This window comes from Trachypithecus francoisi, unplaced genomic scaffold, assembly GCF_009764315.1.
Source record: "Trachypithecus francoisi isolate TF-2019V2 unplaced genomic scaffold, Tfra_2.0 Contig01554, whole genome shotgun sequence".
In the NCBI taxonomy this organism is placed as follows: Eukaryota; Metazoa; Chordata; class Mammalia; order Primates; family Cercopithecidae; genus Trachypithecus; species Trachypithecus francoisi.
Genome location: NW_022681439.1, coordinates 1,937,491 through 1,951,537, shown reverse-complemented (window position 1 = coordinate 1,951,537; position 14,047 = coordinate 1,937,491). Strand labels below are relative to the sequence as shown.

Below are 14,047 nucleotides of genomic sequence, written 5' to 3'. Positions count from 1 at the left end.
GAAACTCACCAGATCAACACATCCAGACAGTGAGATGCTGAACCCCTCAATCATCATGATTGCTTCCTTGCCTCTCCCTAGTTCCTGTTGTCTTACACATTTCTTCCCTGGTATATAAACCCCTAGTTTTAGTTAGGGAGATGGATTTGAGACTGAACTCCCATCTCCTTGGCCGCAGCACCCGATTAAAGCCTTCTTCCTTGGCAATACTTATCATCTCAGTCATTGGCTTTCTGTGCGGCAAGCAGCAGGGCCTAGATCAAACCCCAGGTGTTTTGGTAACAGTCACACTAACAGAGTAGACACCTAAAATTCTCATTGTTCTACTTCCATCTTCTCAGACCCCAAAAGCATTCAATTTGTATCACCTCGTACATCTTTTAAGTAGTCCTAAATTAAATAACTATATGGCAGCCAGTATTCCTACTTGACAGATGAAAGGTAAAGACATGGCCTTCATGGAAATGCCTTGGAGTTATGAAGCAATTCTGTACTGTAGGACAAGCACTGGTTTCCTGCCTTCAGCCTCTACATACTCCCAATGACTCATAAGCACGGTTACCTTATACTTTATACTTTGGGTTACATACCACTGATTTGTAGGCAAAATTATGAAAGTACAGGTGAATAGACTTATTTTACAAATGAGTGCTTGGGCAGGAATAGTATGCCAAGAATCATATTAACAAAATTAACATCTTTCATATTGTCTAATGCAAAGTTGTTTTATTAGCACTGTACGGTAGATGGTAGTTGGTAGAAATGAAGACGTACACACCACCCCCTTTTCCACTGTTTTTTTTTTTACATATCCAAGTGTTCAGAGCTGATGCCAACCAGAAAACCTGACAGTTAGGTTCCAACTTAATGGGAATAGATGACCCAACTTTCATTATTTTCAATATAGTGTCAGGTGCTCTTTCAGCTTGGAGGCCTCTTGTACAGTCTTATAAGATAATGAAGAAAAGTGGACCTAGCCAAATGATAAAGGTTGACAGGTGCTATAAATAGGACACGCTGCCTCTAATGAGAGAAACCAGGTCACAGCATCCAAACACTCAACGTAGACAACATAATCCAAAAACAGTTCTTCAAAACTGGCTACCCGAGAAGCACTCATCCCTTTAATAGGATCTGGTTTTCTAGCAAGTGATTTCCTTCAGAAAAGAAACCCAATCCAGCAAGTGATTTACAGCTGCCCCTCCCCACTTCCCCCAATCCCCTACCCACAGTGGTTGATGCTATAAAAGCAGGCCCTTGGAATACGTCTGTGTCATAAACCAACCCAGGCTGTTGAAATTCTAAGTTGCTGTTTTATATTCCACTTGCTTTTTGTGCACAATTCAGATAATTTCTATTTCTATAACCCTTTCTATAAATAGCCTTATTCCCAAAATTGTCCCCTCTATAATTTCCCTTTCTATAACCAAAAGGCAAAACCTGATTCTAATGGCATTCAGAATCTGATTGTCGCATGAGACACTGACAAAATCATGTGGTAGAGTCAAGTTTGTGCTTTCATTCTTGCTTAAACACTGACGCTCCACCTGTGATTGATTGGTACATAGCAACTGGTAATTAATCTTTTTTTTTTGAGATGGAGTCTTGCTCTGTCGCCCAGGCTGGAGTGCAGTGGCGTGATCTTGGCTCACTGCAAGCTCCACCTCCCGGGTTCATACCATTCTCCTGCCTCAGCCTCCCAAGTAGCTGGGACTACAGGTGCCCGCCACCATGCCCGGTTAATTTTTTGTATTTTTTAGTAGAGACGGGGTTTCACCGTGTTAGCCAGGATGGTCTCGATCTCCTGACTTCGTGATCTATCTGCCTCAGCCTCCCAAAGTGCTGGAATTACAGGCATGACCCACCGTGCCCAGCCATCTGGTATTTAGTCTTATAGTGGAAGGCATTCTGGGATATAACATAACTAATTTAACCACTTCCAGTTTCACTTCCTCACCGGCAAAACATAATTAAAAGGCCAGTTTTGCAAAGTTTTTGGGGTTATTAATGAAAATGTATGTATACAAAGTACTTGGTTCATGTAGGGCCTCAGTGATGGTTATTGTTATTTGCAGGGTTACTAGAGCACTTCCATTTATTTATGTCTCTTTGTCACTCTGACAATCCCTCTGGCAAAAGAAGTTAATGTGCAGATAAAATTCTAGATTCAAATTTGCTATGTAATGGATCCCTAGGCCTGGAGAAAGAAGAGGGTAAGAATGGAAGGATTTTCTTAGTCCTCTGCTCCAGGCACTGTGCTGGGTATTTAATACTGACTGTTGCATGAAGTGGGTGTTCTTCCCCTCCCTCTCCCCCGAGAGGTGGACAGGGTGAGTCTCTGAGCAATCATGTTGTGCAAGGCCTCTGGGCTGCCTTTGGACCTGGCATGAGGTCTGACTCTTAAGGTGTCAGCCTGTTTAAGAGATATTTCTGACAGGAACCCATGTTGCTCCTGCTGATGCAGAAGTTATTCAGTAACTCCCATGTGGGCTGAGAGGTGAGGGTAAGTCACTTAAATCGGGACTCACGGGAAGATGGAGAGGGAGGGTTGGTATTTGTATTCTGACAGTTTTTTCAGGTCACTTGTGTTAAGGTTGGTCAGGCAGAAATGAACAAGCAGGGCAAAATGAAAATACTTAAGAGCTAACTGCTATCCACACAAGTGTATTTTAAAAATGGTTTTATTGAATATTAATCAATTACAAGTACAGTGAGCTAGACATTAAGCCAAAGCACAATTGCAGGTTAAATATAATCACAAAGATGTCTTAAATAGAAACCCGCCAGGCAGGCAAGTTACGTTCCTTGATGCCTTCCTTTGGAAAGAAGTGGAGGGGGAGGGAGAAAGGACTTCTATTTCAGGTGACAAGGTGATGATGACCAGAGGAGTTTAACATGCTGTAGGTGATTTTCCATGACCAAATCTGTAGGAATGCCAGATTTAGAAAACCAAACAATGCAAAAACCCAGCATGCTCAGTTACATCTGAATTTCAAATAACGAATGCTTTTATTGTAAATATATGCCAAATATTGCATGAAACATTCTTAAGCGAAATTGTTTCTCTGAAATTCAAACTTAACTGGGCATCTTGTACTTTATCTGACAATCCTACAAATAGATAAACGCAAAAAAGAGAGGAGAGGGGGTTGGAACCCCTGCCACTGGTGGGTCACACAGAGACTAAAAATAAAAACGCCAGTAAGGAACCAAAGAGTCACTACACTGGTTACTTACACAGACTAACATCACAATGAGAAAATACAATTACTACTCTGGGTGCTGTTGCCGGGCAACACTCCACATTTCCTCAAAGCTGGTTTTGTCAGTGCTTTGAGAAACCTTGATAAAAGTGCCTTTTTAGTTTGTAGGTATCAAAGACAAATATTACTACTACAAAGATCAGATGAGCTTGAAACCATGGGAGCAGGAGCAGGTGTTACATGCACATGAAGAGTGTAAATGTTTGGTGTCATGGAGACAATGTTTACACAGTCAAGGTCATCTTCTAGGTCTGGGCTATTGGCCTCAAAGATCTGTGTTCTTTCCTAACTTTGCGCTTTCTAGCCTTTCATCCTGAACTTTGGGAGGGGTGCACGGGTGTGTGCGGGACACCCCATGACCAGGGTTCAACTGCATTTCTCGGCAAACACTCTGAACCAACACAAGAGCTTTCAGTGCTGCCTGCAGAAATGGGTCGACTGATAAAAAAAAGTAACAGAACAATCTGAATTCTAGAACGTGCGAGAAACCTCTTTGAAAGGATGGGTGGTAGGGCAGTTGCGAAGACGTGACGTGTAAAGCAAAAAAGAATGTGAAAGAAGGAAAAGCAGAAATGCAATCTACGGTGTGAATGTGATTTCAGAGGACGCAGAACTCCCTGGCAATGTATACAACTGGTCATACTACAGCCATATTTGGCCATACAAAGTCTATAAAATCTTTAGCTTCCTCTAGGTTTTCACTTTAGTATAACCATAGTTTACATTTTAAAACAATTAAAAAACAGCTTGCGTATCACTCCTATTCTACAATGTATCACAGTGGTTGTTGTATCCCCACATACACAATTGAATAGGCTTTGAAATCTTTCCAGCACTTCTCCAAACCAGGAATCTGGTAGCTGAGGAATTTCCGATATGGAGAAATTGAAATGGATTAATTGTAATCAGCTCCATTGCATGTAAGGGAATATTACTTATGAAATATGCCATCATAAAATAAGATGAACAGGTATGAAACACATGGAGACATGGCCGACTCACTGACACACCTTTCAAACACTAAGAAATGGGACTACAATGTTTTATTTATTAAAATATAAAAGGTTAAAAAGTTTCTGCCATAGTTAAGGCTTTCTAGAGGAGAAAAATGTAATTGTCTCTTAATAGCAGAATGCACACGTTGCTGACGAAGCCTCATGTTTTAGAGTAGTATTTTTTGAATGCATTTCCTTTTCATATGCTAGATGTGTACAATAGCTCAAACATCACTTTCACAATGACTTTCTTTTCACTTCTCTGTCACTGATCTGACACTAAACAAATTTAACTTTACTCTTTAAATAAATTTCTGACATGAAACCCTAATGCCAGTTGTGAGTACCTGCCAAATTCGTGAGGTCTCTAGCTTTATGTGAGATAATTAGTACAACAGAAAACAGTACGGAGGCTATTTGTCACAGATATCACACAAATGGGATTCGGACACAATGGGGGAAAGGTGCTTGAACATACACACCGCTTCTGTTTGCAAGGCCATTTACAGGACTCCAGATAGTGCACGTTTAAAAAGGCGGGGGTGGGGACAATGCCCAATAACCCTTCGTGCGATTGGGAGAGACAATGAAACGGAGAAAACCTAGACAACGTATTGCATTCTAATGCTGTTCTCCAGCATACATCAAATTTTTATTTTATTTTTTGTAAAACGGATACAATAATAGAACGTTAACCTACATTACTTTATTTGCTTGCCATATTCAGGCATTTCTCTGTATATTCCAATGCACTTTGCTATTTTGAGAGCAAAGAGAAATCCATCTAGCCACTAAATCAAGCTCAAAGGAGTATAAGGATGCTATTTCATGAAAACATCCTAATGTTGATTCTACTTATGCTGCTGGAAAAGCTAGAAATTCCAAACTCCAAGAAGGAAAAGGAAAGCAAGCATCCTGGTTGCACTGCTGTTATTTTGCATAGAATCAGAACTCTGGGCTCCATGCTGTCATTTGTGAACAAAGCGGCAGAGTGTTCTGAGCAAAGCGCAGGAGGCCTAATCCCCGTGCCCGGCTGTGATGCAGAAACTAAGAGGTATCTGCTCTCCTTTTTTTAAGACCCAAGATGCGGGAGGAGAAAATAAATGGAGTCAAAGGTCATTGCTGGAGCTCATTTTAATTCCAGACTTGTAATTTAGGGAACAGGGAAGGAGGTCAAATACAGGGAAGGAGGTCAAATACAAGGAGAAAATTTCAGGACCAGGGCACTTAATTTATGCCTGAGTCAAGTATCCAGTTGGCCAACAGCAGGTAAACTGGCACCATCAGGTCTGCAGAAGCCCTTTAGTTGTGGAACTTGGGTAAAGCTGGTGGAGACATTCAGATTCTTTCTTCCATGTGGTTAGGGAAACAGGGGCCATTTTGGGGTAGGCCTAATTGGATGATCCTAACTTGCTAGTATTTCTATATAGTACATATACAAAAAATAAAAGACTTCGGCCTAATTTAACGCCATGCTTTTATATTGGAAAGGGCTCTTCATACAGCTACAGATGAAAATCCCAAATATAATCAACTTTTGCTAACTTTTGAGTGCACTCATGATGACCTTTGGTTTTCAAGTTCTGAAAAAAATGTATTTGGCTCCTGTGATATATCCATTAACCCACTCTCTTAAGCAGATGAGTAATATATGCACACTCTTTCAAGAACTACTATATATTTGAATCATTATAAGACAAGAAGCACTGCAAATGTCTTCCTTACACAGTACCTTCACTTGGCACACAGAACATGAGACATAGAACACTGGCAGTTTAAATATTGAACCACAGTTTAACTTCTCAAGTGTAAGGACCAAGATGAAAACTGGCGCATCCATTAATCTAGTTAGTATGATGGAAACAACATACAACCACAGTTAGGTAGTGGTTTATCTTTTTAATGAAGCTATAAAGCTTTCCATAGCTATATCATATTAACTCTTTTACTTAACTAAAAATCACAGCTGTATTTACCATTTTAAACTACGTCTGGGGGAAGGTAAGTAATACACACTTGACAGCTACTGAAAACGACACAGATGGCGATTTCTTCAACCCTTTGTTACAGCAAAAGAGAAGTAAAGAGAGGGAAGAAAATCCCTCTTAATGAATATCAACTCTCAAAGCTTCATATGGAATTCCAGTGCTATGAAACAAGTAGCCAAGACACACACACCCAGCTTGGGTCACTGAAACTTCAAAAGAAGCAACAACTGAGGCGAATTCTTGATTTAATTTTGAGCACCCATGCAAGATTCAGCTACAAAAATTCAAACTAGTCTGGATGCCTAGTTCCAGCACTGTGTTGAAGCCAAAATGAAAGCAAAATGTGTGTATTTTAAGAGTCTATGTCTAGAAGTTTTGCATGTAACCATTTTACTTTGCTTCAGGAGATTAAAGGAGGTCACAGCTTAATCACCTTGCATTAAACCCACCGTTTTCAGGGCTTTAAACTGCAACGGCAAGTTTGTGTCACACTGTCTTTCCTGTTCCTCCTCCTGTTTATATTTCTTTTGCTTCAAAGCAGAGTAGATGCACAGCATATCAAGTAAATAAGTTAGTGCACTCAATTCATATTCAGTTAAGGTGAAAAGGGCAAGGGTAAGAACTATTTAAGGGATACTTTTTTTTTTTATAAATGTCAATGGCACTTAGTAAATGTTGATGAAAATAAACAGTAATTTCACAAAGAAAATTGTATGGTATTTCTTTCTCACCTTCACTTAAAAAAATAACGGAAAGGGCTTTGGTTTCCATTTTTGTTCTCCTTGTCTAAATACACTAAGAAGTTTGAAGAAATGGTTCAAAAATTTAATGCAAGGATCTTTATGAACTATTTGAAGCAAGCCACTCAAAATAAACCCCAAATCTGGAGTAAACAGAAAAGTCCTTGCATTTGTATGTTATCTATCCACTATTCGGGTCTGAATCCCAGCTTTCTCAACTAAAGAAACAATAAAGTGGTATTTTTGTGACTCCAATGAAGTACAGTAATTTCACTGACTTTTGAAATAAGGCAGCTAATTTGGAGGGGGGGTAACAATCCCAACAGCACAGATTAAGGGAAGGGAAGCATTTACTTTTTGGAGGCATCCCCTGGGTCCACTGGGGCTGCAATGATACAGAACCACACGCTCTTCATCCTCCTTAATGCAGCTCCTCCTTCACAGTCTCCCCAGTTTTTTCACCTTGGAACTCAAGCCTGTGTCAGCCTGCATCTCCAGTACTGTCCCGAAGACCTCTGTGGCAGGCTTGTATTGGAAAGAGCGAGTGGCCTTCACCGGCTTTGACTTCTCTGAATGTAGGAGTTCCTAAGTCAGGTTGGTGTTTGTACCCTTCCCTTGTAAGTAGGCTGATTCTACTAAAACTTGATGTTTTTTCCTTTTCATCTCAATTTATGTTAATGAGATGTGCAGCTACAGAGCAAAATAAAAAAAATTTTTAAAGTGGAAACTGAATCTTGCTCAGCCAGAAGCTCGGGTTGCATTGCTAATGATTTTGTCAGCGTGACTTTGTGCAAAATATCCTCAAGAAGGCTCTGGCTCATTTTCAAAGTAACCAAAAAACACCACAAAAACCAAAAAACAAACAGACAATAGCCAATGATGCATGTCTGGCAAATCAAAAACAAGCCTGTCTCCTGTCATATGTGTATATTTGTTATATACACGTGTCATGCATAACAAAACGAATGTAGTGTGTGAATCGTGAACATTTGAAAAAGCATTGGTTATGTTTTCTTATTTCCCATTTCCAAGTCTAGATTGCAGTGATCTTGTTTTAGAAATGGATAATTGCAATGAAAATGAGCCTGAGATATGTGAAAAGGCCGCCCCTGTAAACATTTCCTCAAAGGGAACAGTAGCAGTTGAGCATGTATCAGTTACTCATACTATTCATCACTATAGCAATGCTTTATAAAAGACAAACAGCTTATTTCTAGGCTGTCAGGGACTTCTAGAATATTGATGTTGTTGTTAGAAACAATCCTCTGTAATCCAGTCCCAGGCTGAAATCTGATCCGGCCTTCACCAGCAGCATTCACTAGGTCTTCTGCTCTGCGGCTGTTGCAGTCTGGGAAGGGGCCTCTGGCTTCATGATCTGGTAAGTGATGAGATATTCTGGGTATGCCTAGGAAGGACAAGAAGAAAAACAATCACCCTTCTGGTAGGCACAATATTAAAGCCTTACTGAATGTGGAGGCCTCAAAGGCTGTTAATCGTGACCAATATTCCATACAGACTCAGCAATAGGCGCCTGAACAATGTGGAGGTTCACCTACTTAACTGTATATAAATGTGTATAAACCCTACAATCTAGAAAACTGAATGTTACTTCTACTTTGAATACTGTAAATTAAACTCCATTCATCCCTTATTAGAGAGCCATGTGGCATAAGTAGGGAAACTGAGGCCCAAGGCAGCACTAGTATCTTTCTTTTTCACCTCACAGAGCATTAGTTCACACAGTGTGTGTTCCATAAAAGCTTGCTAAATGAAAGAAAAATTTTGCCAAATCAAATCCAAATCAATCACAGAAGATGATGTAACCCACTGAGCTAGAAGGAATCCAGGTGAGATGTACTGAGTCACCAATAACCTAGAAACAACAGTTTGGGAACAATTTTTAAAAACTGACTACTCAAAGGCATCATTTACAGGACAGATAAGGGCTCCAGTTTAGACTGGCCTCCTTCATATTCTCGTTCTCTTTTTTCTTGCAATCAGTAAAACACAAGGCTGTGTCTGGAACGGGAAGAGCACTTCTTGGTGGGAGCAGGAAAAAGGAGGCTGATCAGAGGAAGCTGCTGAAAACCTCAACCAGAAATCGCAATGAAGGCAGCAATTTGGAAGGAAAGGTAGGACACCCCTTAGTGAGCAGACTACATAGGAATTCTTCAGCCCTAACTCTAACATGATGAGAAAACTAGACTCAGTAGTTCAGAGTGGTCTGTGACTAAAAAAAAACTCTTGGGTGAGCAAAGTGTTTTGGGTACCAAAAATAGTTTGTTCAATGCTGACCAACAAATTGCTTGCATATAGACACAGGATAAGATAAAAGGAATGAAGGACAAGTAAAAACTGAACTTTAATATTTAAAATGTAGAAATAAACATGTGATAGATTTACTGAATAATTTATAGCTATACCCCTTGACTTGGGAGACAGAAACATACAGCTGTGCCTCAGCTCTCCTCATCTGTACCTATTAAGATATAATATTAGGATTATATCCTAACATTTAAAATTAAATATTTTATATTTAATAATATTAGGATTTTTGTGAGATAATATTTAATATTAATGTTAGGCCGGGTGCGATGGCTCACACCTGTAATCCCAGCACTTTGGGAGGCTGAGGTGGGTGGATCACGAGGTCAGGAGATCGAGACTATCCTGGCTAACATGGTGAAATCCTGTCTCTACTAAAAATATAAAAAACTAGCCGGGCGCGGTGGCAGGTGTCTGTAGTCCCAGCTACTCCGGAGGCTGAGGCAGGAGAATGGTGTGAACCCGGAAGGCGGAGCTTGCAGTGAGCCGAGATCGCACCACTGCACTCCAGCCTGGGCGACAGAGCGAGCGAGACTCTGTCTCAAAACAAACAAAAGAATTAATGTTAATGTTAATATTAGAATTTTTGTGAAATATTTAATATTAATGTTAATATTTAATAGGATGTGAGATAAATTTAATATTAGTGTTAACATTTAGTAATATTAGGATTTTTGTGAGAACTAAATGCAAAAGTTTTAGAAGAGGTCTGACATAGTAAGGATCTATTATTGTTATTCTTTTTATTAGTATTATTCATTAGAGAGTACTCCCTCCTAGAAGGTCTCAGCAAGGACTTTAAAAAGAACAAAAAATATTAATATGTTAAGTTCTGTCTATATATATATATAAGGAATCATTCATAATATTTTTTCCATAATTCCAGTCTGCTCTGATTTTAGTTAAAAACAGCAACAGTTTCTATTTTAGTACATTTGGTGGGAAGAAACCAAGATTGAGAATCTCTCCTGACTTTCCAATCTGAAGTCTCAGTAACCAGTTTGTACTTTTATTTCTGTGAGAATATTATAGTTTCTCACAAAAGAAACTATTTGCAGTTTTTTCTTTTCTTTTTTTTTTTTTTGAGACAAGTCTCGCTCTGTCGTCCCGGCTGGAGTGAGTGGCGCGATCTCGGCTCACTGCAGCCCCCGCCTCCCGGGTTCATGCCATTCTCCTGCCTCAGCCTCCCGAGTAGCTGGGACTACAGGCGTCCGCCACTGCGCCCGGCTTTTTTTTTTTTTGTATTTTTAGTAGAGACGGGGTTTCATCGTGTTAGCCAGGATAGAACTCTGGTGTGAGACGTGGACCCTGCTGTGAAGGAACTTACCATGCAGACAGACAAAAACAGGAGAAAGGTAAAAAGAACACAGGCTGGCAAATGCTGAGTGTCAAAAATGAGTGGACACCCACTCCTACTTTCTTTTGTCCCAGTGAAGTTTAATATCTATAATACTTTCTATGACCCATTATTTTTCTTGCGGAGAAGTTGCTGAAGCAAAGGAGTCAACGGTGCCAGTGTCTGCATTTAGGTAGCTCATGATTTACAGTGGTCCCTGACACACATCCATTTTAGTCAGGCAGATTCTAAGATTCTAATGGCATGACTTGCTTAGAGGTCCTTATCTAAGTGCTCCTGGTTCCTAATGATTAGGCTACCGAATTGTTTCTGTGTGCCCTTTAAGACACTAATTAATCACATCACAGTCCAGAGGATTAAAGGCAAGGGAATTACTAAACTAACTGCATAACTAGAAGGGCCTAAGATGGACCAAAAACCATTTTCTGTCAAGTCACTTTAAATCCACGCTGGTTATACAAGCATTGTGTGTGTGTGTGTGTGTGTGTGTGTGTGTATGTGTTTAATACAAAACCACTTTTGCTAACTCATTTTCTGAAATTTCTTCTTAATCCAAATCCCTAACACTAAAATGTAAATTCAAATGCTCTCAGTTTATGTCTCATAGAGGTGAGGAAGGGACCGTCATGCTCTCTTGAATGATTCTGTGTGTTTGGAAACCATTTTAGAAATCATTCTCTTCTATAGTCTTTTCTTCTCTGGTTAAGTAATTCTGCCTTGTTCACATCAGTTCAGTAAAGTAGGTGAAATCTCTGGAGCAGAGAACACCTCCCCTTCATGTCCAATGTGAAGTTTAAAGTACAACATATACAAACACCACGGACATCTTCAGTCCAATCATATGTTATAATCAGAGCCTTTTTTCTTTCCAAGTACAGTTCAGTTAACCTTCAATGTATCTTTTCAATCTTCAAGAAAGAAAGAATCTCACCAATAAGAAATGCTACTTCTCAAATCAATCCTCAATCAAAAACACATCAAACATTTGTGTGTTTTTCAAAGTGTTCAACGTTAAGAGTGAAAGATGATTTAGAGTATGACTAAGGAGAATGAAATAAAAGTTAGCAAAGGAAAACTTCCCTATACAATCAGCAAAAACTGCTCATGAGAAAGTATTGAGTAGACACTGGAGTTAACATGATCATGTGTACAAGTATACCTGAATACGGAAGCGCAATTATCCGCTCCTGAAATAAAGGCTGAGTGCATTTCATTATTCAAGCTTTTTTTCTTTCAAATAAGTTTTGTACTAATCACTCTCTAAAATTATTTCATGAGAGACTCTGACTAAATTATCAAGTCAAATTTTACCTGGGAGATGGTTAATCAGTAAATTTCAGAAAAGTAAACCTTATACTTATCTTCTAAGTATTCCTTATTATTTCTTTATACCCAACTATGAAAGAAATATTTACTACTACAGATAACTTATATTTCAAATACATGGTAAAGAGAACTGAAACCACTCATTAATGCCCAGTGATAACCATCTTATGTTGTGGGTGAATCAGAGACAACTTATACTATATTTAAAATATATGGTAAAGAGAACTGAAACCACTCGTTATTACCCAGTGATAACCATATTCTTATGTTGTGGGTGAATAAATCACTCATTAATACCTGGTGATAACCATATTCTTATATTGTGGGTGAATCTATGTTTGGTATAAATTATGTAAACGTTAAAAAATACCAGACATATGAATATATTAAAATTTATTTAACAATTCTACTTTTGCTGAATATTTAGGTTGTTTAAATTTTTTATTATGATAATCAAGACAGTGACGACTATCCATATATTCATGTATATAGTGTGTGTGTGACTATCACTAATTATTCCAATACAAATTTCTAGAAGCATAATTACTGAATAAAAGTAAAAAAAAGCATCTTCTCTAGAAGTCTAAGGTTTATGATTTAAACAGAAAAACATGACAAATGTATTCCTTCCTTTTTAAAAACTTATTTGGAAACAGCTGCCAACTTACAAGTAAGCTGCAAAAATTAAAATGGTACCAAAAACAGCAGCTACATAACCTTACCCAGATCTACCTTTGGGAAGGTTTTATTTATCTCATTTATCATTTGCACCTTCCCTATCTCTGTACACTAGAGACACCCACACCCACACACACATACTCCTGCACACACACACACACACAAACACTCATGCATGTTCCCCAAAACTTTTACAAGTTACATACATCATAGTCCTTTATTCCTAAATATGCCAGTATATATTTTCTAAGCATAGAGATATTGCCTTACGTAAGTACAGAATCAACCTTATAAGTTTACATTGATATAATCCTTTTATGTAATATCCACATTCCAATTCTGTCAGTTGATCTAATAATGTACTTTCTCTTCCAATATTGGCTGCAGTCTGGGGGCAAAAAGGTAACTTCGTTTTCATGTCTCAGGGGCCTCACGTAATCTGGGAAGTTAGCACAGCCTTTCTCTGTCTTTTAACACTTTTGAAGAATACAATCTTTCCACATTAAAAAAAGTAAAACATTCATCATTTTGATTAGACTTACATCACGTATTTTTGGCTGGAACGCTGCAGAGATGTCATGCCTTTAGAGTATCCACCTAGAGAGACAATATAAGCCTATCTGTCCCTCACTGGTGATGTTGATTTTGATGATCTGGTCGAGGCATTGTCCCCTTTCTCCAATATAGAATAATGACTACTCCCCCCGCCGCCTTCCCTTTCTCCAATATAGAATAATGACTACTCCCCCCGCCGCCTTTGAAAGTAAGTTTGCAGTAGGAAAATCATGCAAATATTCTTCTCCTTAATGGAATATCCCCATATTTAGCATCCATTAATAATTCTTGCCTAGTCTAATAATGGGTGCCTGATGACTCCCATGTCATCCCTCCCTCTCTCTCCCCCATCCCTCTGCCTATCCCTTCTACCCTCCCCCTCTTTCTCCCTCCATCCCTCTCTCACTCCCTCTTTCCCTCCCTTTCTCTCTCCCTTTCTCTCCCTCTGCCTCCCTGTACCTTTCTCCCCCCTCTTGCTCTCCCTCCCTCCCTCTGCCTCCCTACACCTCTCTTTCCCTCACTCCATGCTCCTCACTCATTCCCTCGTCCCTCTCTCCCACCCTCTCTGTTCTCCCCATCTCCCTTCCTTCCATCTCTCCCTACATTGCTCCCTCTCTCACTCCCACCCTTCCTCTCTTTCTCCCTCCCTTCCTTCCGCTCTCTCCCCCTCTTCCTTCCCCTCCCTCCCTTCCTCTCTTTTTCCCTTCATCCCTCTCTCCCCTTCCATTCCTTCCTCTCCCCCTCCTGTTCTTTCTCTCCCTCCCTCCCTGTCTGTCCCTCCCTTCCTTCCTCTCTCTCCCTCCTTCCTTCCTCTCTCTCC

The 14,047-nt window shown here is 39.6% G+C and overlaps 1 protein-coding gene across 2 annotated transcripts in view; it reads right to left on the bottom strand.

Annotated features, from left to right (window-relative positions):
• Positions 1-2,668: 2,668 nt before the first annotated feature.
• TNKS (tankyrase) overlaps positions 2,669-14,047 on the bottom strand; it is a 217,779-nt gene continuing 206,400 nt past the window's right edge. The window contains exons 27-28 of one of the 2 annotated variants that reach the window (XM_033176844.1): positions 13,215-13,269; positions 2,669-8,391 (exon numbers count right to left, since the gene is read on the bottom strand). In XM_033176844.1, coding sequence (XP_033032735.1) covers positions 13,249-13,269 — 21 coding nt within the window. In that variant the 3' untranslated portion in view covers positions 2,669-8,391; positions 13,215-13,248. The remainder of the gene's footprint in view (positions 8,392-13,214; positions 13,270-14,047) is intronic. The other variant, XM_033176843.1, reaches the window with a different exon arrangement.